At 36.4% G+C, this 23069-nt stretch overlaps 1 protein-coding gene across 6 annotated transcripts; it reads right to left on the bottom strand.

Annotated features, from left to right (window-relative positions):
- Positions 1 to 5626: 5626 nt before the first annotated feature.
- On the bottom strand, positions 5627 to 22771 carry FAM204A (family with sequence similarity 204 member A). Of its 6 annotated transcripts, none has more exons than XM_075504460.1 (8): positions 22690 to 22771; positions 21721 to 22066; positions 20649 to 20739; positions 20057 to 20090; positions 19367 to 19469; positions 17508 to 17597; positions 6369 to 6475; positions 5627 to 6004 (listed from the first exon to the last, which is right to left on the bottom strand). In XM_075504460.1, exons 2-8 carry the CDS (start codon positions 21970 to 21972, stop codon positions 5953 to 5955), a joined length of 729 nt encoding a protein of 242 aa, XP_075360575.1. In that variant the 5' UTR covers positions 21973 to 22066; positions 22690 to 22771; the 3' UTR covers positions 5627 to 5952. The 6 variants fall into 6 exon arrangements, with proteins under 6 accessions (XP_075360575.1, XP_075360577.1, XP_075360579.1 ...); XM_075504462.1 differs by having other exon boundaries at positions 21721 to 22008; positions 22690 to 22707; XM_075504464.1 differs by lacking the exon at positions 22690 to 22771 and adding an exon at positions 22188 to 22683 and having other exon boundaries at positions 22040 to 22066.
- Positions 22772 to 23069: the final 298 nt, after the last annotated feature.

The following is a 23069-nucleotide window of genomic DNA, read 5'->3' as shown; positions in this document are numbered from 1 at the left end:
CCAGGGTATGAGATGGGACTCAGACCTTTAAAAAGCCTGCTAAAGGTAAGACATGAAACGGCAGCCCCGTGGAGCTTGGAAAAATGTGCTGTTGCTTGACAAAGTGCACCTAAATCCCTTCTCTGAGCTGTTCTTTAAAAATTAAAGTGACCTAAAGCAAAGCTTATTTTAAAATGTTGTTTGTTAGAATAAACGAAAAAAAAACCATAGCAAGAGAACCAAAGGAAATAATTCTTAACAAAGAGTATTCTGTGATGTCTGTATTTCTACGGGAAAGGCCCTTGGCACTGCTATGGTGAGAGTGGAGGACATTTTATAAACATATTTCTATAAAGAGAAAAGTATTCAAATTGGAAATGCCCGTTTGGCTGACTCTTCCCCCTTTGCAGCTTGTGTACTCCTCCAGCAGATAACAGAGAGGACAGCTCTTGCTAGCAGGCTGCTCTCAACATTCTCTTCATTAACTCTAGGAAAAATAAAAGCTCCATGCTACGTTCTTTGATGGTAATTAGAAGCTGAATCATGCAACACGTCAAGCCTCCACTGTTCTGTGGGTGTTTACCATTTATACTAGTGTATTACACCTACTTTTATTTAGGGCTTTCTTAGAAACTTATGCTATTACAGGCAATGTAGTTGGGGGAGCTGGTGACATACTTAGAATGTAATGTGGAAAAGGTATTTTTATAAATTCTACATAAGAGGAATCAATGTTAAAAAAATAATCTCAATGCCCCCTGATTATGTTGGGAATCATTTCAGTTCACAAAAGAATGTGGTGATTTTTCATCAAAGATGCAGAAGATGCAGATGATTTTTCACAGAATCATCACAGTCATCAAAGATGATGCAGATTTTTCCTTGTCTCATTGAGCAGTTCTGGTCAATTTAGGGGGCTATGAGTTCGGAATTAATGGTTTCTACCAGTAGAGGCCACCTAGCATTTCAGTATTATGAAAGATCCCACAAGATCAGTAACCAGTTATCTACATAGAAAGCCTTAAAATACTATAAATACCATTTAGCTAAGAGATTCCACAGGCAGCATTACACTTTATATCTAGATTTGCTGTTTGGGGTATATGAATATATTGGCCCTTTCAGATAGGTTGCCAAAAAGGATGAACAAGACTCCCTCTTTGGCTATCAGAAAGCAGTCGGTTCTCCTTTGTGTAGAAATCCTTATTTTCATATCTATCTTTTCTCTTACATCACATGAATTGCACTCAGTTACAGCAAAAGTTGCAAAAGGCTCGTTCATTGAGACATAGGACACAAATACAACTGGTCATTTCCATCTGTGGTCACTTTATGTTGACCTGGAGTCACTTCATCTGTATGAGCCCAGCAGTCAGCATACCTGGGAACCTCCAAGAGAAATGAATGTACTATTGATGTTAGGATGACGACTCAATAACTGACATGCTTCTCCGCTTTGGAACTCAACCAATATCTTGGCATAATGCTGTCTTTTCACTGCAAATAGCCTTCTCCCTCCTCAGATGATGCCCATCATATTTATAAGCATAATCAAAGAAAAAGCAGGATAAGAACCATGACATATATACAAAACCTACAGAGCTCATTTTTATATGTAAGTTGGCTGTTTGTGTTTCTTAGCATCCATTTAACTCATATGCTTTTTGAGGAGAAAATGTTACATTACAGGTCTGATTCTAAGCAAAGAAATAGAAAAACTCTCAACTGTTACACAAAGTCCCAAGGAAACTGGGAAGACAAGATTTGATGGTATAATAAACACAGCTGGAGGCATATCAAAGCAATGCAGGCATTTTTCAACAAGAAAGATGGCAACTTTTCTCAAATAACATTAGGGTTTCTACTGATTCTTGTGATGCTTGAAACATCTGCATTCAATATCCTGGTTTTTTACCCTCTCAGCAGGACAGATGGTAATGAGGTACCCAGTTCCCCATGGCTTTCAAAGAGATTTAGGCACCTGCCTCACCTTTGTTCAAGACTTCTTTCTCCCTGTTATTTTCAACTATGACAAACTGCACACAAACCAGGAGATTCCATTTGCCACTTTGCTGCCAGCTTGCAGTTTGCCCTCACATAAATTGCTCAAGCTTTGTATTCCTCATTTTAGCCACCCCATTTGTGAAATAAACCCCCCCCCGCTATTATTAATATATTTAGTACTTTTTAAAATGCTTTGAGCTTACAGTAGAGGTACATTATAAATACATGCATATCTAAATTACCAACATTCAAAAATAACAGGAAAAATACCTGTTGGTGGATTAACTACATATGATCAATGCCAAATAAAAATCTACTCTGGTTTTGCTGAGGTCATTTAGCGCTGTACAATTCTCATGAAGTAAGTATTTTTGAAAGCGGGGAATGCTCTGAGATTAAGCAATACATTACATTTTTTGATCCAATGCCAGAAGCCATAGGTGAAGAGGAAACAGACATCAGTAATTACAGTTTGTACTTCAGCTATTTCAAAACCCCTTGCTTCAACGAGCAAGTATTAACTGGACAGACACTCCTTCACAAATTAGAGGTTGCAAAGGCTTATTACACGCCATATTTATCTTTGAAACTTGTCCAACAGAATTAAACGAAAAAAATAATGATACAGATTATGGTTGCAGGCAAAAAAACTATTAAAACTCTAACAACTATATATACGTTTTTATCTGTCAAACTGTCCCTGCAGCCACTCTTTGGTTTAGGAGCTCAGGAATGCAGTATTAAGAAATACTAGTAATTGTATTAGTATGCTGTTGTCAAACTTCAAACTGGCTGTATTTTATCATAGGAGTTGATAAACAATTTATTTCTTGATTGTGTAGGCCTTGGAACGCAATAGAATTGCGAGAACACGAGTCTGGACTATCCTCAGATGGGAGCAGAAATGAAAAAGTATGACACCAACGTGAGTGGGAGGTGTACAATGAGGAGCATCTACACCGCTTCGTGAAACAGTGCACAGAGCCATCAACTTGACATTGACCAAGGCTATTGTAAAAGCAAAAGCAATCTAACCACCTCACTGTGTTACACTACCTGAGTAATACACTTCGTTAAGAGGCCTTACTAGCACGTAACAGAGCTAGCTCTGAGCCGGCCAGGCAGCTCAAGATACAACCCTTGTTCAAAGAAGGATGGATAATTGTGAGAGGACATTCCCCTTTTCAAAGTTAGTTTTTCCTGTTTACTCTGGAGAACTGCACTTGGGAAGCTACAAGATTTTTCCTCAAATGACTTAAGACTACTCAGGATATCCAGGAGGGTACCATTACTATAGTTGGAAGAAATATGAAACTGTGGTGGAGAAAAAATTGGGGCAAAACTAGTGCATGCATTTAAGTTTTTCAAGGCTTCCGAGGGGTAGGAAGGAGCTTAGGCAAGGCTGCCTTTTAACTGTTGTCCAACTCAAGATATCATCAAACGAGCTCCTAATAAATATTTGGCTTCACAACAGATTTGTACTGAAATAATTTAAGTACATTCCTCTAGATACGTAATTTCAGTCAGACGAGGAGACAGCAAATGAAAAGTCTGCATGAAAAGAATTATTATTACATCTCAAATTTAGTTCAGTATAAGAGATTATATATTTAAGCAGATTAAAAAGGTTTCAGTTAACCGAAACAAGCATTTGGATTGTTTTAACACTGTTAAAAGAAAACAGGAAAAGTTAAATCTCAGAATGCAGTTTTACTTGTTTGGACAAAATTCACAGCACAGAGCAAAACTACAAAAAAAGTGTCAGGAATGCAAGACATCTTAGAATCAGATCAGCAATTCAGGAGGCTGTTTATTAAAGGTACAGTTATGTGTTCATTTATTATGTATTCAGATGATCTCTCTCTAAAGCTGTATTAAGCTTTTGTATTTTCCCTGTTAATCAGGTTTTTTTTTTGAACACAGTATAATTCTGGGAATTAACTAATATTCTAAGCAAATACTTTAGGTAGATCAAAATACTTGAAATGTGATCATTTTTAAATTCATCACACAAGTAACCCAATGCAAGTATGCTGTATACTTCCTAAACAGTTATATTATTAATGGCCTAACATAAACCTAATTGGTTATTTTAAGTGCAAAATATTGCAGGTGGCTGGGTATGCACTGCTGCGACAAATACAATGTGGTAAGTTCTCAGACAATACTTTGGATTTCTTTTAAAGCACATTTTCATATCAAACAGCACTGAGCTTTACAATTAGATCAAGATCTTTATTTGACTAATAAACACTGTTACTATTAAGAGCAACTATTACAAGAAAACATATAGCATCTGTTTAATATATACTACTTTTAAATATTTAATGGAATACTGATAATTTTGTGCTGAAAACAACAGTATCATTCTGCTTTTCAGTATGTAACAAGCAGAAAGGTCAACTAACTAACACTCATCTGCCAGCTGTTTAAAAAAATAACAAATTATAGACAGAGTGTCTGTAAGTTTTGGACAGGAACATTTGGAACTGAGAAAAATCTTGATGAATGTTCATGGTGTAATGTTTGTTTATACAAGTAAACATGCAATTTACCTTTATCATCACTTTACAAAGAGATATCACTTGCTTCCTTCCACAGCAAAGTTTCTAAACCTAACGTAGTTTGTAAACCATACTGTGAGATTTATGATGTTATACTGCAGAAACCTGTTTAGCCCCTGATTTACAATCTTGGCAATTGTATTCAACTCTGTCATCATAACTAATTACAGCTAACTGCAGATTACCATATTGCAAACTCTCATCTTTGTGAAAGAAATATGATGTTCTGCTAAAAAAGAAAAAGAATCAAACATCCTGAGGGCTAATGAACAAAAATGCACTATCCCATGTTGGACTGCAAACCTAAACTCTTCGAATTGGTGCCATAAAACTTCAAATTGCTATTTGTTGGCAAGTTGTTTTAGCCTCAAGTACTTACGTAGTAAATCACCATTACGCTAATACCATACCTTTGGCCTGAAACATATTAATCTTGGTTAACAATAACTGACATTTACATTGCCAATTCAATTCAGGCATTGTGGTGACTAAACATATATGCAAGAGCTTCAGGGAGAAAAGTTATTAGTTCTGAATGTGTCCTTACTTTTCACTGAGAACAATTTTGAAGAAACATTATCATCAATTCTTGTTATAATCTTATAACATAAACATTCACATCCTAATTGATCTGTAAAACATTTGACTTGGAGTAAAATCTGCATTTGTTTCTTGGGTGCAGCTAACTGCACAACAGAACATATCAGATATATTTCAAGATACATATTTCTATACTTTATCTGCTCAAAGAAACTGGGGCTTTTAAAACTTGAGTTCTTGGGAAGGAAAGGAAAATGGGAATTTGAAATATTTGGAAGAACACAGCACCAGGACATGACGAATAGTACCAGATCCTCCCTGATTTTCAGCTAATTTTTTTCTGTTTACATGCCCATAAATGCATAAATAATAATAGTTTTAAACAAGTACGGTGGTTTTGCTTTTCTTTATTTAGTGTCCCCCCAAACTTTCAAGCAATCAGAAAAGTAGTACTTACTGCATTAAGTCTGTATAACCTTAGCAGGAAAACTTATCCCTCTCCTTGTACCCATGCATTGTAACTGCAGTGCAGCACAGAACACATTTGGACCAAGTATTTTATTCCAAATTTAGAGAGTTCTCTACCAAAGTCCAAACGCATTCTACAATGCATTATCTTAGATTTTCATATTTTGGAGAAAAATACTATATTTAACATAGTATTGATGTTTAGATAGTATTTTTGCTACATTACAAGAGAGAGCCAAAACAAAGATACTGCAGTCTAACAGCATTAAGAGAAACACAAGGCATTTGATGTGTTCGGTGTTGTTTTGAGGTTTTTTTATGTTTAGATTTAAGAAGTCACCCACAAAGATTCTTCAAGTAAAAACAGGTATTTGATGCCTGAGGAAAACAGGATGGATTACATGTATCCCATGTTGCTTTTTGTTTCCCATCTTTTCTTGGCTTCAAATCTGAAACAGAGCAAAAAAACCCCCAAACATGTTAGGAGTCATGAGCGTATGTGTTTCAGGTATTCAACCATACTATTCTTAATAACAACAAAAATAAAAACTTATTTTTAATACTGTAATAAAGACATGAAGGCAAACGTAGCCATATGACCAATGCATTAATTCTGGTAAAGCTTCTGTACTTAAGTCTGATACACTGCTAAAAAAACCCACAAAAAAAACCCCAAACCCCAACAAGGTTAAACTAACAAACAAGATTAGCACAAGCCTATTTCAACTAAGAAAACATTTAACTGAGATTGTATTGTATACACTTAGTGCCAATGAAACCACAAATGTTTAATTCCATACTCAAATGACTTACCCCCAAGCAAGCTTCTTTTTCTTTCGAGCTTCTTGGGCAGCCTCTGCTTCTTGCTTGGCTTTTACAAAGTTGCGACAAGCAGCAGCTTTGGCAATTTTCACACCAAGCTAAGACATAAAAAGGAACAAAGGAAAACTGAATAGATGCAAATGGCTCATATGAAATTTAAGCCTTACAAATTACTTGGTCTGATATTGTTTCTTAAAAGTCAATAGATATTAAAATATCTTTCAAACATTAGGCTGATGCTGAAAACAGGATGTCTGATCAGACAAGCAAGAATATCTCTTGGGAGAAATACAGAGGAGCAGGATCCTGGGGCAAGTAATCCTTTTCACCAAATCCTTCCTTTTCAAGAATAAAAGCAAAGGGCAAGAGCCCACTAGATCCTTTTGTTTGTTTTTTAAATAAATGTATAGACAGATACACACACAGTCTCCATTATTAAGACCAGTCTGTGACCTCAGCTGTGCTAACACAATAGCATCAGGTCTTACCAATACGAAAGCCACCCAAAAAGACAGTTTTATATAGGAAGAACTGCTACTACCACACATTTTCCAGTAGTACCAGTAGTCATGACGTTTTAATCAGTCTGTCCAGAAAGTAAATGAAGCAGTGTCCTTAAGAGTCCATCTGGCATTTAGCCTTCACACTACCAGCTTTTAGATGATTAGTACGATAATATGCATGCTTTTCAAATAAGGTCGTAATAGGCTGTAGGTGAATACTACTTTACTTTCATAAACTTATTCACACTGTGAGAATTAAGTTCACTTTAGTGAAAGTCAAGGGGAGGGGAAAAAAAGAATAAAGCAAAAAAAGATAGAAGAAGGTACTGTGAACTAGGACCAGATTATTTTCCTTAATCAGCATTCATAACTTGTTCATTGTAGTTACATTTTGTGATTGCTGTCATGACTTGACATCATCTGCAACTAAATTACGAATTATGGGAGGATTTGGTCTCAGAAGTTACCACTTTTCTCCAAGACAAACAAGCAATTCATTTAGCCAAAACTGCTACAAACTGTGACGTGGACAAAGAGGTTTTCTTTCTATCCAGCCCAAACCTACTGAAGTTAGCTAACATGTTTCTGACTGGATATTCTAGATGTCCCCAAAATGTCATGGGAGCATCAAACAAGAGAGGCATGGGAGACCCAAGTGAAAGAACACTCCTTAACACTTTGGTTAAAGTTCCATTATTAATGGCAATACACTTCAATAATCTGTGGCATCTATACAGGCAATTCGTATTTACTCTGACAGACATTTTATCCAGATAAGATGAGAGAGAACGGGAGAACACATCTTCAGGTGTAGATGCACTGACACATCTTCTACAACTCTCCCATCAAACACCCACCCTGTAGGTAGGTTGACACCCTGATCAGTTTGTTAACAAAGCAAAACAAAACAGCATCACTAACAGCTATTCTACCTTATGGTCCTTTCAGGGTTTAAGAATCAAGAAAGTAGCCTTTCTGCAGAAGACTGAGAGTCTACATGCATGTAGGCAGTAAGCACAGCATCAGTTTGTGCTTTGTTTGAGGCTCTAAACACTGGCAACACAAACAGTTGCAAGGTAAGCGCAATATTTTAAAAGGAAAAGGTGCAAAATAAATAAAGCTAAACAAGTTTTTCATCTACTATTTGCGTGTGTTATAAGATCATAAATATGTAACTATGGATTCATCTTGGTGCACAAAATAATTCATGTGACCAGACATTTCAAAACTTTTATATTATTAGGTACATCATTTTTCCCCTGAGCATAACACTTCGTATTATCAGTAATTCAATGCCAACATCTGAACTGCCAAATCTCAGTCGAAGACTAGAACATAACATTCTTATTTGCATTGTCACTTACTATTTAAGGGCAGCTATTAACTTTAATATACTTACAGTATAAAAATGCTTAAGAACTCACCTAAAATATTCAAAAAATGTTTACTTGTTAATTGAAACAGGACTAATTATTAGCTTAAATAGACCAATGTGATGGCTGAAGTCAGTCCATCAGCAGAACCACGCCTTTATTTTTGAACTGTATTTTACCTCATAACATACTTGAAAATTAACTCTTACTGTGTGATGAATAACAGCATCTCCTTAAAATATATTCTAGTGGCCTACTGAATACTTATTCACATACAAATATATACAAGTGAGGTCTACACAAGTGCTACAGAAAAATCTTTTGATCTGTGTTTCTTGGAAGACAGATTGAGTTCTTCTGTCTTTGAAAAGTACGGAAAAAATGGGATAATAAGATCCTCTGTAGTGTATGTGCAAGTAAAAGGAGCAACATTTTGCAGCATTAATCTTATAATTTCTAGGCTACAGAGAGTCAAATTTTCAAGACATGAAAACAAATGTGTCGCACAGAAACGCACACAAACATTTTAGTCAGATTAAACATCTTCTGCTCCCACCCACACCCAGACATACATCTTAACTCCACCTCCTCCCCTTTCCCCCCAAGAAATCTGCAAAAGCTTGGTCAATGGGTTTTACATTTAAAAAACCAAACATTTCAGGTCATCAGATAACTCAATATAATACAATCTTAAAAGAAGTAAGAAAGCATGAATAAAAATATATACAACAATTTCTTGTGTAGTCAAAGTATCAGCATTTTCCATATAGAACATCCAATATTTTGCTGCATTTTAATTAAGGTGTCTAAACATTATCACAAAGAACTGCAAATTGGTCAGAGCATGCAGTAAGGAAAATTAAGCTCTAAAGGCTTTTTATCACCATATTTCAGGAACCAAGGGTGTAAAATGTTCTAATTTGGGATATATTAAAAGCCATAAAAGGTCTTTCAAAAAGATTAATGGTACTTTGCTTGGATTTAAGATAAGGGCTTTAGCTGGTTGGAAAAGCAGGGCCCTGGCTAGACCCTTGAGGCATTCATCTTTACAGCCACTTGGAAGATTTGTAAAAGCGTCTGCATAACCTCAAGCAAACGCACTGCGACATTTTTTTTTTTAAATTCCTTTCAATTTTACAGGTTTAAAGTGTGTAAATCATATTGGGTAGTAAAGCTGATATAATGGTTCATCCTTGTAACACAATATATATATTTTTAAGACAAACTTAAAAAACAACTTAGTTTCTACAGGGCAAAGACCTTTCCATTTTGAAGTTGACCAATAATCATGTCAAATATCTTACTCTAGATGTTTAATGTAGCATAAATGAAAATTCCTTTTCCGTTATTTTTCATAAATTTTCTACTCATCTGAAATTGTTACCTTGTAACAAATTTCTGAAGCTTTGCTTCTTTTTGAACAGTTTCAAGGCATTTATTTAAAAATACCTATTATCATACTTTAACTTTTTATGGAATAACAGGTCTCTATGAAAAATATTTATGCCATTCTCTTTTGTTCTTTAATTAAATGAAAACAGATGTTTTCTGAAGTAAAGCGGAACCATTACTGGAGTACTTAAAGTGTTAAGGTCTTTAATTTTTATATCAGTTTGGTCTACAATTCCTGATTGTCTTTACTCAAGCTCAACATTAATGTCAAGCAAGTTACCTAGGAGACGAAAGAGATCAAAGAGACAAAAAACCCTCAAATGTCTGATTAATCAAGCCTGCAAACAGCTTATTTCTTTTAGCCTGCATGCAAGTATGAAAATGAGATTCTGGGAGCCGTACATTGTGCAGATTTGTTCATTCTTATCAGAACAAAGCCAGCGGCAGCTTATTTCATGGATCATTGGCACTGTCATCAGTGCTACACAGAACGGGTGACAGCTCCTCATTTTGAGGCTTGAACAAAATTAGCAAAAAGTCGGCACAAATTAGCCTCTCATCTTTTTAGTAATATGACATTATTCATTTACTTTTTATCCAATTTTTAATTTTTTCCTTGTCAGCTATCCCTTTCTAGTGTTTCTTGCACAGCATCATAAAACACTTCTAAAACAAGCAAAGAAATGGCTGAAGTTGAAATAGTATGTGAAGTTCAGGCAGAAGAGTAAACATTTTTATTAAGTTGCAACAGAATCTACTGTAACTTCCAGAAAACTTCCTTGAAAATCTAGACATTTAACATTAAATACCATAAAGCAAAGACTTTTCATTAAGATAGCACTGTGCAATGTAAATGCTGAATGATACAAGTAATGAGACAACAGATTCAAGAACTGCTCCAGAAATATTTAGGTATGACATACAAAATGCTAAACCTACAGAAGCTCTAACAAAACATCTATATTCAAACAGGTCCTGAAATATCCTAGGATCATACCAGAGAAGCCAAACAGCCTTTTAATACAGTGTTACAGTTTCTCATCAAATATGAATCTAGTTATTTCAGGCTTGCCTTTAGCAATGATTTTCTCCTTTTATGTTATGGAATGTTATCCATTGCTGACGTATATAAAATATATAAAGCAAACAAGAATACAGAGTGGATTTTGCAGTGAAAATTGTCCCCTTTGAATGATGTGCTCAACTTCCACTGTAAAATACTTTGTAATACCTTTGTTGTATTTTTATGCTGTGTATTACAACATCAAATTATATTTGGATGACACAGTAATGGAGCAAGGACAGAAAACTCTTCTAATATTAAGCTCTTTGCTAGATTTAAACATTTAAATGCAAGTAACTTCTTCCATTCATGAGAAAACACAGCATTAAAAAATTAACTATAAGCTGTTAGATGCTTTACACAGCCCCCTTATAAGAAAGGCAGTTTTAAAAAAAGAACTGTAGTACTGTTTTCAGCAATTTCTTTATCTCTGTTCTTCTAAGTAAGAAAGCTTATTAACAAGCTTTGAACTTAAAATCACATTTACAATAATGTGCCATCAACAGTTTTATAAGCTAATTAGAAAAAAAGATTAATTAATGACTGGCTGCTAATAAAATGGCAATCATGAAGAAAGAAACCAAGGGTGCTAAGCTTCAACTACCACCAATTAAGAGCTAATTACAAACAAATTATATATGTGTTTTGCTGTGGGCTTTAATTTACTAAAATGGTTTTAATTAAAAGAGAAAACATGCTGATTAATTGAACTGCAGAAAAAATCTACAGTATAAACTGTGCTTTGTCTGTCTCTTTAATTAGACTTGTAACATCTGAAATCTTTTTTTAAGGTTTGTTAAGGAAAAGATATACATAATTAAGGGAGCATAAGAATGTAATTCTAGGTGATAACCCTGCCATGTTCCAAAGGTTAAAAGAAAACAACCTCAATGAAGAGAGATATGTGGAAGCACCTCCGCTAAGTGTTAGAAAGAAAATCCTTCAGAGATAAAAAATAAACTTTTTTTTTTCCCCGGGTCCTTCAATGGGCAAGACTTCCAAGTTAATTGGTGCTTGGTGACATTCCATACAAAATTGCATCAATCTCTTCAGGTACCTAAAAGCACTATGATAAATTGCTAATGTTGCACAGAATTTAGAAATGAAACTCTATTTTACCAATAGAAGAGCATCAAGCACTATAACCTGTCCATCTGAAACAGTAATTTGTGTGTGACCTCATGATCAATCATATCCTACCCAGATTTTCAAATAGAAAACAGTTTCCAGAATGGTTCTCAATGGTTATGACACACAACCTTGCTTGTGTACTCCCCATTCTAAATTATATGACTAGAAGTTACTTACAGACAACAGATACTAATTTGATCATTAGAAAATGATCAAAACTGATGCAACAAATTTTGAAGACAACAGCAGGACTGATCTTGCTGTAACATGAGAATGATATCCCAGTCAATAGCCAATTAATTTTGCTAATTACGATGTAGATCTTTCATTTAAGCTTGATTACAATACCATAGTTTCCCTATAAATTGCAGCTTTTTATAAATGTTTCACCAATATCCCAGAAGCCACTAAGCTAAGCACTCAGGAACAGTGCTGTCAAAAAGCCCGAGCCATTTAGAGACTGACAACTACTCCAGTAATTTAGCACACTAAATTACAAAATATTTTAAAAGTTCCTTTTGACAGGTAAGTCTAATATGGTCAAGATTGGTTTATCGTGTTCAAGTTACAGTCCTCAGGCTAATGCACTCTTAGACAATGTGGCACCTACCTACCAGGCAGTTAACACAAAAACCGCAAGCAAATGCAAAGTTTGAGGTTTAGCCAGATTAGTTCTCAGAATATTAGAGCCATCAGAAATCTGCATTCTGCTTCTTGAGACATGGCACAATGATTTGAGTACAAGAGCACTATGAAAAATTCTTTCTCTAGGGTAAAAAAAGCTTGGAAAATATTTTCTGGTTTATACATTAGGGGTGTGTGGGAGGAATCTTTTAAAATTATTTGGTTTAATTAGAAAATGAACTTTTACAACTATGACTCCAAATTGAAACTGATTTACAGCAAAGTGAAATTACCAGGTATCTCCACATACCATCCTTACTCAAAAGGATAAACACCTCCAACTATGCACAGTCACAGTGCTCTAATTTATCAACGTTTACTCTTCAAAAAAATCTAGGTAGATTCCCACAAACACAGCAGAAACAATTAAAGTACATTTCAAGATATTATTCCAAAAAGGTTTTTCGAAAGCGTTAGAAAAGTAGACATAATTCCAAGCGTCTGTTCCCAGCTACATATCCAAGTACCTTGCTACCATTAAATCTGAACTATCCTACTCTAGAGCGTCACCAAGAAAACCATTTTATCTCAGCCCAGCTATGTGTCCACATAACATTTCATTCTCTCAACAATTTTCATTCTAAAAGGTTCAGAATATTTTGGGTAACTCCTACGCTAATATTAACACTTCTGTTGGTATCTCTCAATGTAAACAAGTCACCATTAAATGCAGTGTTTGAACAAGAGCTTTAAGTATGCCATTCTACATTTGAAAGAAGAACTTTAAAACATGAAGAACTCTCTGCCAATGCTGAAAGCCCTGGAATGTTATAACAAAGACAGCAACTGGATTACAATAATAAACCTTAACTGTTCCTATTATACCAGCACACTGCAATGAATTGCTAGTTATCTAATACTAATGGTACTATGCAGTAGGTATTACAGAAATAGTTCAGTCTAACAGTGTGCTTAAAAATCCACAGTGAATTAAGATTAAGCAGTATGATCCACCTGCATTAGATTGATGCTCAACAAAAATTTATCAAAGGAGTGCTGATCTTATATACTGTAACTGCACCACAGCACTGAGATGCTCAAGCTAGGCTGGGTTCTAGAAGCAATCTAGCTGAAGAAGCAGACTTACTGATGGCTTAGATTATTCTCTACAACATCATGCAGACATGCCTGTATTCCTTCAGGAAGAATTTCACTCTTATATAAAATAAAGACATCAAGAATTTCAGGATTACTAGAACTCTTAGTGAAGCAGAACACCCCACAAGAGAACATGGTGTGGGAAAGGCCACAGATGCTACAAGTTAGATAGAGACCTGCCACCCTGATAACTCCCAAACTAACTGCAATCACTCTCCTAGTCCACAAACTAGGATGACAACAGGAGACAAGGGGTAATACTTTGTAGTGAGGTTTGCCAAGAGATTAGACTGAATATCATCATCATCACCACATAAGTACAATTCATTTTTTTAACAGAAGTGCAACTGCCAATAAAAAAAGGGGTAAAACATTTCTAGCTAGTCTCAAAAGCTACATATGAATCCACACATGCAGTCACTAGTAAATACAGAGCCTCATGCATACGGTATCCAAGTTCTAACTTCTCTCAGTCTAAAACCTCGAATGCTACTAGATTAAGTAGTTTTGTTTTAAAATCAGCATTTGTGCTTATTCGTCAAAGCAGAAGAAAGCAACGAATAATATTGCCCAAAGCCTCATTTATAGCAGTACAATAACATTTTCCTTAAAGAACCTGCAACAAGTACCACACGGAAACCAAGACTCAAAACCTTGAAGCAGTATCATTTAGGCTTTTAGGATGTAAATTTCAGTGATCCACTCACAGCAGCTAGATTATGCATATTGCCTAAATCATCACTGATTTTAAAGGAATCTGATTTTTAAAAACCTTTTCTCACTGTGTCATAATGATAGCACATTGACAGTATCATTTTGGCATTCCTTTGCTTTTTAGGACATGTTTTTACTGCCTATTCTCATCATCTGTTTATTTTTGGCTTCATTTTTCTAAATACTGAAGCTGCCCTATCAGTTTCACAGGCTTATAAATGTTATACATCAAAAATTAGTTTCACTTATTAAGGCAGGAAACGGCTTTAAGAACTCTGGGATCTGTGCCTCAAAGCAAAAGCTTTATCAGCAGGTTCCAGTCACTGCTTCTTGCAAAAGAAAATGGTGCCGATTAAAACCCCATACACCTGATTTCAAAAAGAACACCTACCCACTGAACATTTTTCACATGGCTGCAAGGGGGGCTGTACCCCAAACAGAAGGCAGCTGTTTCTCATACACTCCCTGCCCCCAACCCCGCAACATTGCTCAAGAAAAATGAAAACTATACATAAAAAGATGAAGTTAAGATAAAAGAACAATAATTCATCCATTTCTTTCTCTAGACTTCAGAAGTGGTGTACTTCAATACAGTCATAGTATAGTTCCATGCCTGACTTGCTCACAGTGTTGTGTTGCATTTGGAAGTTAGAGGGATACAAATAGCCACATACTTTAAAAATTAACTCACTTCTAAGAAGTATTATGTAAAATGAGTTTTTAAAGGGACACTTCTTGAAATTGCAAAGAGAAGGAAAGTAGTGACTGAATCAATACTACACAATATGAAGGCAGCATTTTATAATTGTACTTGTATACAAAACAATGATTTTTGAATCAACCTCTTCCATAGTCAAATCCTTTGCTATAGCTCTTCACTGAATCAGAATTAGTCAGTTAGAATTATTTCCTTAGAACAAAAAGTATTTTAAAAGATCAATTTAAAAAAAAAATACAGCTTCTTAAAATCACAAAGAAAAATGAATCTTGCAGTGGGTAATATAGCACATCTTTACAACAGTAGAGAACCCCAGTGAATTCACACGGATTCTGCCTTGACAGAACTCCTCATGAGATCAAGCCAGTCATTTGAGTTTTCCTTCTTTCAACACACTATTTATTCAGATAAACCCACTTAACCAAAACCAAGTCAAGGCTGTGAATACTAATAATGTTTCAAGCATTTTGTTTTCAGAATTACAACATGCTAATATTTGAAAGTCAACAATTTGGAGCTAATGTTCCACAAATAATAATACATTGCTGTAGCACCTGGGATATGCTAGATGTTGTACAATCCCATGGCTACTGAAATCAGATAACAGTTTATCATAAATATTACAAAACCTTAAAACTTCTTACATTAATTTGTTTTTATAGTCAAACAATTTGCACTAGAACCTCAGTATGTTTTATTGATTATGATACTCTAACCGCTTTAGAGTAGATGGGATAATGACATTTGTGAAGGAGAACAGCAAGTGTTTTTCATGTTGTACACATGAAAGGTAACGTAACAGTATCACAGGGAGCTGGTCAGACTTAAAGGGAACATTAGGACACATTCCTATCACTGTCAATAGCCGTTATCTTTGCAGATTGAAGTTTTGTGATCACCGGTGAAACGGCAGATAAGAGTCTAGTCATTAGAAACTGCCCTGAGTGACTAAATGGAGGAGTTTAACGATTATGTAAGAACACACACTGAGGAACAGTTAGTTTTACTTAACCTTAAGAGAACCTTAAGAACTATATTTCCCATTCAAAAACCATCTGTTTCTAAAGCCATCACAATATCGTATTATATTGCATTAACCAGATTTAAATCTGCAATTTTTACATTAAAGCTTAGCTTCAAACCCTGTACTTAGGAAACATTTTAAATATTTGTATGAGAATGAGAAGTATTCGGAATTTGTCTTTAATCCTTTTCTAACACCTCTGAATTTTGCTAGTATATACAGTGGACACAAAATTCCCATTACCTCTGTGAAGATGGAATAATATGCAAGACAGAGGAATGAAAGCAAAAATTATATAATTAATTTCTAATACAAATCTAGAATATTTATAGTTTAAGTTACATAAATCAGATGACTTAAAAATGATAGCTTCTCCACTCACCTCAAATAGTACTTATTTAGTACTTATTTACCTGGCTTCAAAACTATTCCAACTGTTTTTATCCTAATTTTCTTCCTTTGCATTTTCTTCCCCATGCACAAATAGCAGTGGGGACAACAGCCTTCATGGATTTCAGTTACATACTTCAGCTGCTACCACCTACCATACCTGCACCAATTTAACTATTTCTTATATGAAATTGCAATTGCCAAAAGTATCTGACAGATTCCTCACTAGTTTAAGTATTCACTCAGCACTACATACAAATTTAAAAGGTCCAATTTTTGTAGCAAAGAACAGCATAGCCTTCATAAATTACTCAGATACACCAACTAACAAGACAACATCTTGAAAAAATTGAGTTTCTCTCACCTGGATTTTTTTTTTTAAGATACATATTTATATACTAAAAAATTATGACAAGGAGAAAAAAATATCCATTCATTCTATAAAGATCATTCTAAGCCTACAGCAATATGTATGACATCCATCTACTCCCATTCTTCAGAATTCTTCTAGCCATCAACCTCTGATCACATGAATACAGAGGAAAAAAAAGCACTGGTGCACAAGTTTGGGTATGTCTGTCCTTATTTGGGCATGTCTTGCTCTAAGCTTGCTAAATCTCTACCTTTCTTCAGGCTTCCCAAGCTTACTGGGGAGGGAATGCAAAGAAAAATCCAAGGCACAGGGAAATGACAGGACGGGAACATCCTGCTCCTGTTTTCTTGGCTTGCAACATGCAGAAAAATCAAAAGCTCAATATAGACTAGTTAGTGACTCCTCTGACTTGCAGAGCTGGCATGAAGGCTTTAAAGCAAGGTTACTTGGGATCGTTCATGGTTGTATTTTCAATTCTTATACATAGCTACAACTGTCCAAGCATTACTAGATGAGCAGTAAAATCCTTCAATCACTGACAGAAATCTGCTTAGGAAATAGGAAAGATGCCCCAAACAATCTTCAATGCTATTTTAGTTATGACACTTTTTGTACAGATGTACCAAACTAAATGTTTCCTCAGAGCTTTTGTTAATAGCCCACTTACCTCACGAATGGCTAGTCTATCACTCAGCTCCTCAGCCTTATCAATGTCACCTTCAGCCACAGACTTCTCTATGCTAAGTTCAAGGCCAGACTAGAAAAAGAAAAGCAAATATCTTTAGGACAAATAAAGAAATAACATGTTTAAAGGGAGCATCTCCTTTCTAAAAATATTTCTTTCATAAAATTCTTTATTTTAAGACACTGCATAAACCTGTAATTTCTATGTAACACAAATCACTTTGTCTATGTATTGTAATGGACAGTATAATTAAGTATTCACTGAAAGGCTGCCTGAGCACAAATCATTGCATTAGTTCCACCTTATGTGCAGGATAATACTGTAGGTTAAAAAAATTACACGGACTAGTTTATGCCTGTCACAATAAAATTTCATCTGAAGATCTGGCTTATCTCTTCCATCCCTGGAGCTTTCTAAACAAAATGTGAAATATATGTGTCAGGTAACATGAAGAATGGCAATTACCACTGTATCGTTACAGTTCTAAGATCTTATCTTTATCCAAAAACTGAGTTCTGGCATTGTGCCACTCCACTGTGCTAATAAATTAAAAATTCTAGCAGTCCTATGGAAAACAATGAAAAAACTTCAGAATTAAACCTCTGAAAATAAGAAAATAACCTTTATGATGAATGTAACGTAACTTGTTTAATGACAGCATTTACAAATAATGTAACAATAAAAAGTAAATATTTACTGGAAATTATAGTTGGAAACTTCTGAAGGAATACAGAAGGGTAGCACAGCAGTAGGCACTCACTTTGAAATTTCACAAAAAACTCACTCTCTCATAGCAAAAGACAATATACAGCCTCACTGGTTTTAAATATTAGCGATGCTAAAAAAAACCACATTTGACAGTTTCATAACATATACCTTTTTAAAAGATAAAAGTAAAAAACCAAACAGAATTTGAGAAACTGTCATCTGCAAATACTGCACTTGAATTATTCAGGTGGAAGTTAAAAAAAGTGCATAACTGGAAGTTGCAGTGATAGCCAATTCTGTTAGATGTCTTTTCTGAAATTGAGACATACGTTCCGTTAGTGACTAAATCTCTGAACTTACGTGGAAAGCATCTCATTTTAACACTTTGGGCCTCATTCCAGATCTATCCTGAGCAGTTTAATGACAACTAAATACCCACCAAAAGTAAGAACTCAGACAGAAGCGAACAATAGCTCATGACCTGCACGCAGAAACTTACTTTAGGCAATTGAAAAATACAAAGTTTATCACAAAGGAGGCTAACTGAACACTTAATGTCACAGAGTTTATACAGACCTTTACTAGAAAAATTATAGAACAAACAGCGCTACAAGGAACTCACAATATAATGAGTTTCTTAACTTGTCCATGATGTTGTACCAGTTATTTCAAATATGCCTAGTTACACAATAATATTTATGAACAGAATGTGTTATAAATCCAGTAAAACCATATGGGAGGTTTGGCCCTCTAATTCCTATAGCCACTGGTGTCAACTAAAGGATTTACTTGGCACATTTTAAAGTTAAAACACAACTAAAAAACAAACAAACAAAAAAGTCAAACAATGCATATGAAGTCTTCTCTGTCTCATGTTAATGGAAAAGAAAACCAGACAGGAAACAAGCATGGATACTGTCTTAAGAGAAAGCACAGCAACCTTTCAATCCAAGTACAATTCATGTGGTATCTAAAAGGAAATTCATTAAAAATGTGCACAAAATTATCCTTCTTCAGAGTGACTTGATTGTTTACTCACTTTCAAATAGTCTCAGTTTTATTCCTATCTCAGTTAAGGCTGAGTTCTTTTACTGCCAAGTACAAGCTGACATTGTTTTTGTATCAACAGTCACCTTTTGTGGAGCCCTGCTATCCACAGGTGATTCAAATCTATCATTGATTCCAAAGTATTGCGTAAGTTCTTTCCATTTGTCTTCATTTGCCAACTGTTGACTACTAAAAACAACAAAAAAGTCATTAATATAACCAGTTCCCTTTCCACAACTTGTAATATTCTTTTCAACGCTAAGAGAAATTCTTCCATTTGGCAGACATGCTCTTTTCACCCACTCATTTTTTAATAGAAGTGAAATTAATTATTCCTTCCCCTCTGTAAGTATAATTCCACAATCTTGAAAGCAAGCTTATAGAATCATAGAATCATTTAGGTTGGAAAAGACCTTTTAGATCGAGTCCATCCATTAACCTAACACTGCCAAGGAGGAAAAAGAAGAGGAGGAGCAGCAGGCTGAACAGGAGCTTGTATGCAATTACATGCAAAACATCATTAGGAATAACATTAAGTCCATTTTAAGTTACATTAAATAACACATTTGTGTAGATTTTTAAAATCAAGCAATAAACTCTATCAAACAATCACTGTTATCAAATTCAGCCTGCCCAACAGAGACACTGAACAACTTCAGCAGATATTTTACATGATGTTCAAAGCTAGGCTTTGGCCATGCATGTGGTCAAGCTTTTTACAAGTTTTGCCTGATACTAAAAACAGACCTCAGATAATCACATTGACCTGGTTATACCTCTTAGTCACTTCATCGTTCTTTTTCCGTTTTTCTAGAGGGGGGGAAAAAAAAACACCCAACATTACACAGTAATACCCTACAGCATCCAATGAAGTAACCAGAACTCTAACTGGTCACATTTCCTTTGAAAGATTGACACACTAGGATTTTTACCCAATGATCATGTGAATTTAAACCACTCAGCTGTAAGACTTTTCATACAAAGAACCTCCTACAATATCTGTGAAGAAGTTTTAACCAGAATACACAAAAGTATGTTTTACAGAATTACTGAAATACACTTAGCTGCTATAAATCAGTATTAACCGAGTAAGTTCTACCTCCTTTTTAAAGAGGACAAATGCAGTACTTGAACTTTCAGTAGCAATTTACAACCTAGTCCTACAAGTGATGTATACAACTGGAAAACTAAAATCCTAGATAATAACTACAATACATTTACTCAGGCATTCAATTCCTGGTTAAAAAAACCCAACAACAAAAAAAACCCAAAACAAAACACCCCACCCAAAACCAGCAAATCCCACTTTCAATGTATTTGATACTAATTCCATTTTGAGAAAATAAATTCTGTAGTTATATAAAACACCTTTTCTATGGCGCTTTCTTTTTCGGCTTTTGTTTCCCTGATTTGCTTGGGCTTTCATTTCACGGTTTTTCTTCTGAAGCTCCAAAAATTTCTACAAGATTAAGAAAAGGCAAGTCAGTATTTTTAAATTTTTCCCCATTTTTTTTTTAAATTACATAATGTGCTGAGAAATGTTGTCCCACTATCTTATCCACAGTACCTTGTTATATCTATCACATTAAAATCTATGCATTGAGACCATCCAACTCTGATGGTGTTAAACTGGAACTGGCTCTAATCTTTCATCACCTCTCTCTGACTTTCTGCCCTCCCTAAGTCCCACAACCAGTCAAACCCGATAGTTTTCTCATGGGACATGACACTGAATACGCTTATGCTGGCTGTGCGCTCCTGAGCTATTCAATGTAGTTATTGCCTATCTGGTAGTTTGTAATCCAAGTATTACTGACAGCATAGTCCTTGCTCAGCAGGCTGCCTACATGGACGGATGGATGGAGGAGAGTAGCTAGTTTTTGCCAATTCTTATGTTGGCTCAAAAGCCTAAAACACAGATTGCTTTATTTATTTTTTTTCTGTCTTTACCTGTAACAGGAAAATCAAGAGGTTATAAGCAACTATGAGTCTGAATGCCTGCAACTAACCCCTACAGAAAGCAAAAGGGTACACCTCTACTTCGCAAATATGCATCACCAGTACAGTGGCTGATATACTTAGCTGTAAATCCTTACTAATGCAGACAGCAGTTACGAAGAAGCTCAGCGCCCATAAACTACCAAAACCACAAGTCTTTATGCAACTGTCTAGTTATCCAACCATCTCCCTGCTGTGCTTCCAACCACCACTGCACTAGGGAAAAAAAGTTACATTAATTTCCTATCTAAATTCCTGTCCACCCTGCTTGAAACAATCTAAGGTATGTTACGATGACTGCACTTTGATCATATTTTATTTCCTTTCAGGTTTATATACTGAATATTCAACACTGAGTTATTTCAATTTAAAAATTAGCCATTCGACTTTGAGTATGTTGCATTTATGCTCTGGACATTTGGAAAATTGTAACAATACCCACATTCCACATATTTAAAGAAACTCCAGAAGGGCACGTTTGAGATTTGTTTTCTCCATCTGTCACCGATAGCAAAATGGGTTCACTGCTGGCATTACTTTCAGGTCCATTCTCCTGGAATTCAGAAAGCTGAACTCTTTCAATATCTTCTTTTGCATCTTCCTTTGAAAAGGAACCATGCATTTCATCTCCCTCATCAGAATTTAAGTCAACATCACTTTCATGCAGTCCTGGAGGTAACAGTCCACTCCACATCTTCCAGTTTAAACAAGTCCAAGCCACTTCAAGTCACTGCAAAGGCACCAGAGTTATATGAACTTACCCACTCCAACATAAAAACATAATTAGCCTGCAGAAGAGAGAAGCGGAAATAGCAGAACACATAATCAGAAATATTTAAGTTTCTCTTGAGAAAAGTAACTATCATTAGATGTTTTAAACAAGCATGTTATAAAGCTTCTAATACTTACTATTTCAGAGTGGAGTTGAGTAGAGAATTTAGGTACACAGGTTGAAGCTATTAGCTCTCTTTTTTCTTCCTCGTTCTTTAAAGTTTTGTCACTTCGCATTTGTTCGTAGCTGCTTTCGGTTTAAGCGCGACATTGCAGCAAACGCCTCCCGTCCCTCTCCACGGGCAGCGAGGGAGCACATCCAGCCCTCCCCAGGGCAGCGCAAACGCCTCCCCTCGCCGCCTCCCGCCTGGTGGGCAAGGCCGGGTACGGGAGAGCTCCGCCGGCCCCCGGGGAGAGGACGGAGAGAACAGCCCGCTCGCGGAAGGAGGCAGGCCGGCGAGGCGAGGGCAGCCCGCTCCGGGCGAAGCGAAATGCCCCTCCAAGCCAGGCGTGGGAACGCAGACGGCACCTCCCGCCCCTCCGGCCCCCCGCAAGCCCGACAGCGCTGCCCAGCAGCCCACGCACCCCCCACCTCCCCTCACCACAGCCCCGACGCCGGCATCCTCCCGGCCGTGTTTACCTGGCCGCCATCTTGGCACCGCCGGAACACCCCGCCCGCCGATTGGACTCTGCCCCGCAGCCAATCAACGGGCGCTTTGCTGCCTTGGGCCCGGCCTCTCTGGTCTCCTTGACAACTAGGCAGGGCGGGCTGTGCCGGGGCGAGGGGCGAGGGAGCCGGGAGAGCCAGAGCCGGCCCCGGCCCCGGCCCGGGGGAAGAGGGGTTGCCTTCCCGGGCAGGGGAGCTCCCCTGGAGGCAGTGGGGGCATAGGCCCCCTCCTCGCAGTGAGGCCGCTCTGGGGGAACAGAGCAACTTCCTCGCACCCAGGAGCGCTCCAGAAGAGTCTGACGGCCCAACATGTGCAAGCGAGGTGGCTTTGTCAGAATTAACAGCAGTGCTCT

Source organism: Mycteria americana, chromosome 6, assembly GCF_035582795.1.
Source record: "Mycteria americana isolate JAX WOST 10 ecotype Jacksonville Zoo and Gardens chromosome 6, USCA_MyAme_1.0, whole genome shotgun sequence".
Classification (NCBI taxonomy): Eukaryota; Metazoa; Chordata; class Aves; order Ciconiiformes; family Ciconiidae; genus Mycteria; species Mycteria americana.
Note: the sequence above shows the minus strand (reverse complement) of the source record. Positions and strands in the feature narration are given on the sequence as shown.

Bases quoted from the DNA above. Each gene is read 5' to 3' on its own strand.
- FAM204A (XM_075504460.1), bottom strand. From the start codon at position 21,972: ATGTGGAGTGGACTGTTACCTCCAGGACTGCATGAAAGTGATGTTGAC. The intron at 17,598-19,366 runs GTGACTGTTGAT...TTCTTTTTCTAG, and splicing joins ATAGCAGGGCTCCACAAAAG to TCTGGCCTTGAACTTAGCAT. The intron at 6,476-17,507 runs GTAAGTGGGCTA...TTTATGTCTTAG, and splicing joins ATAGACTAGCCATTCGTGAG to CTTGGTGTGAAAATTGCCAA.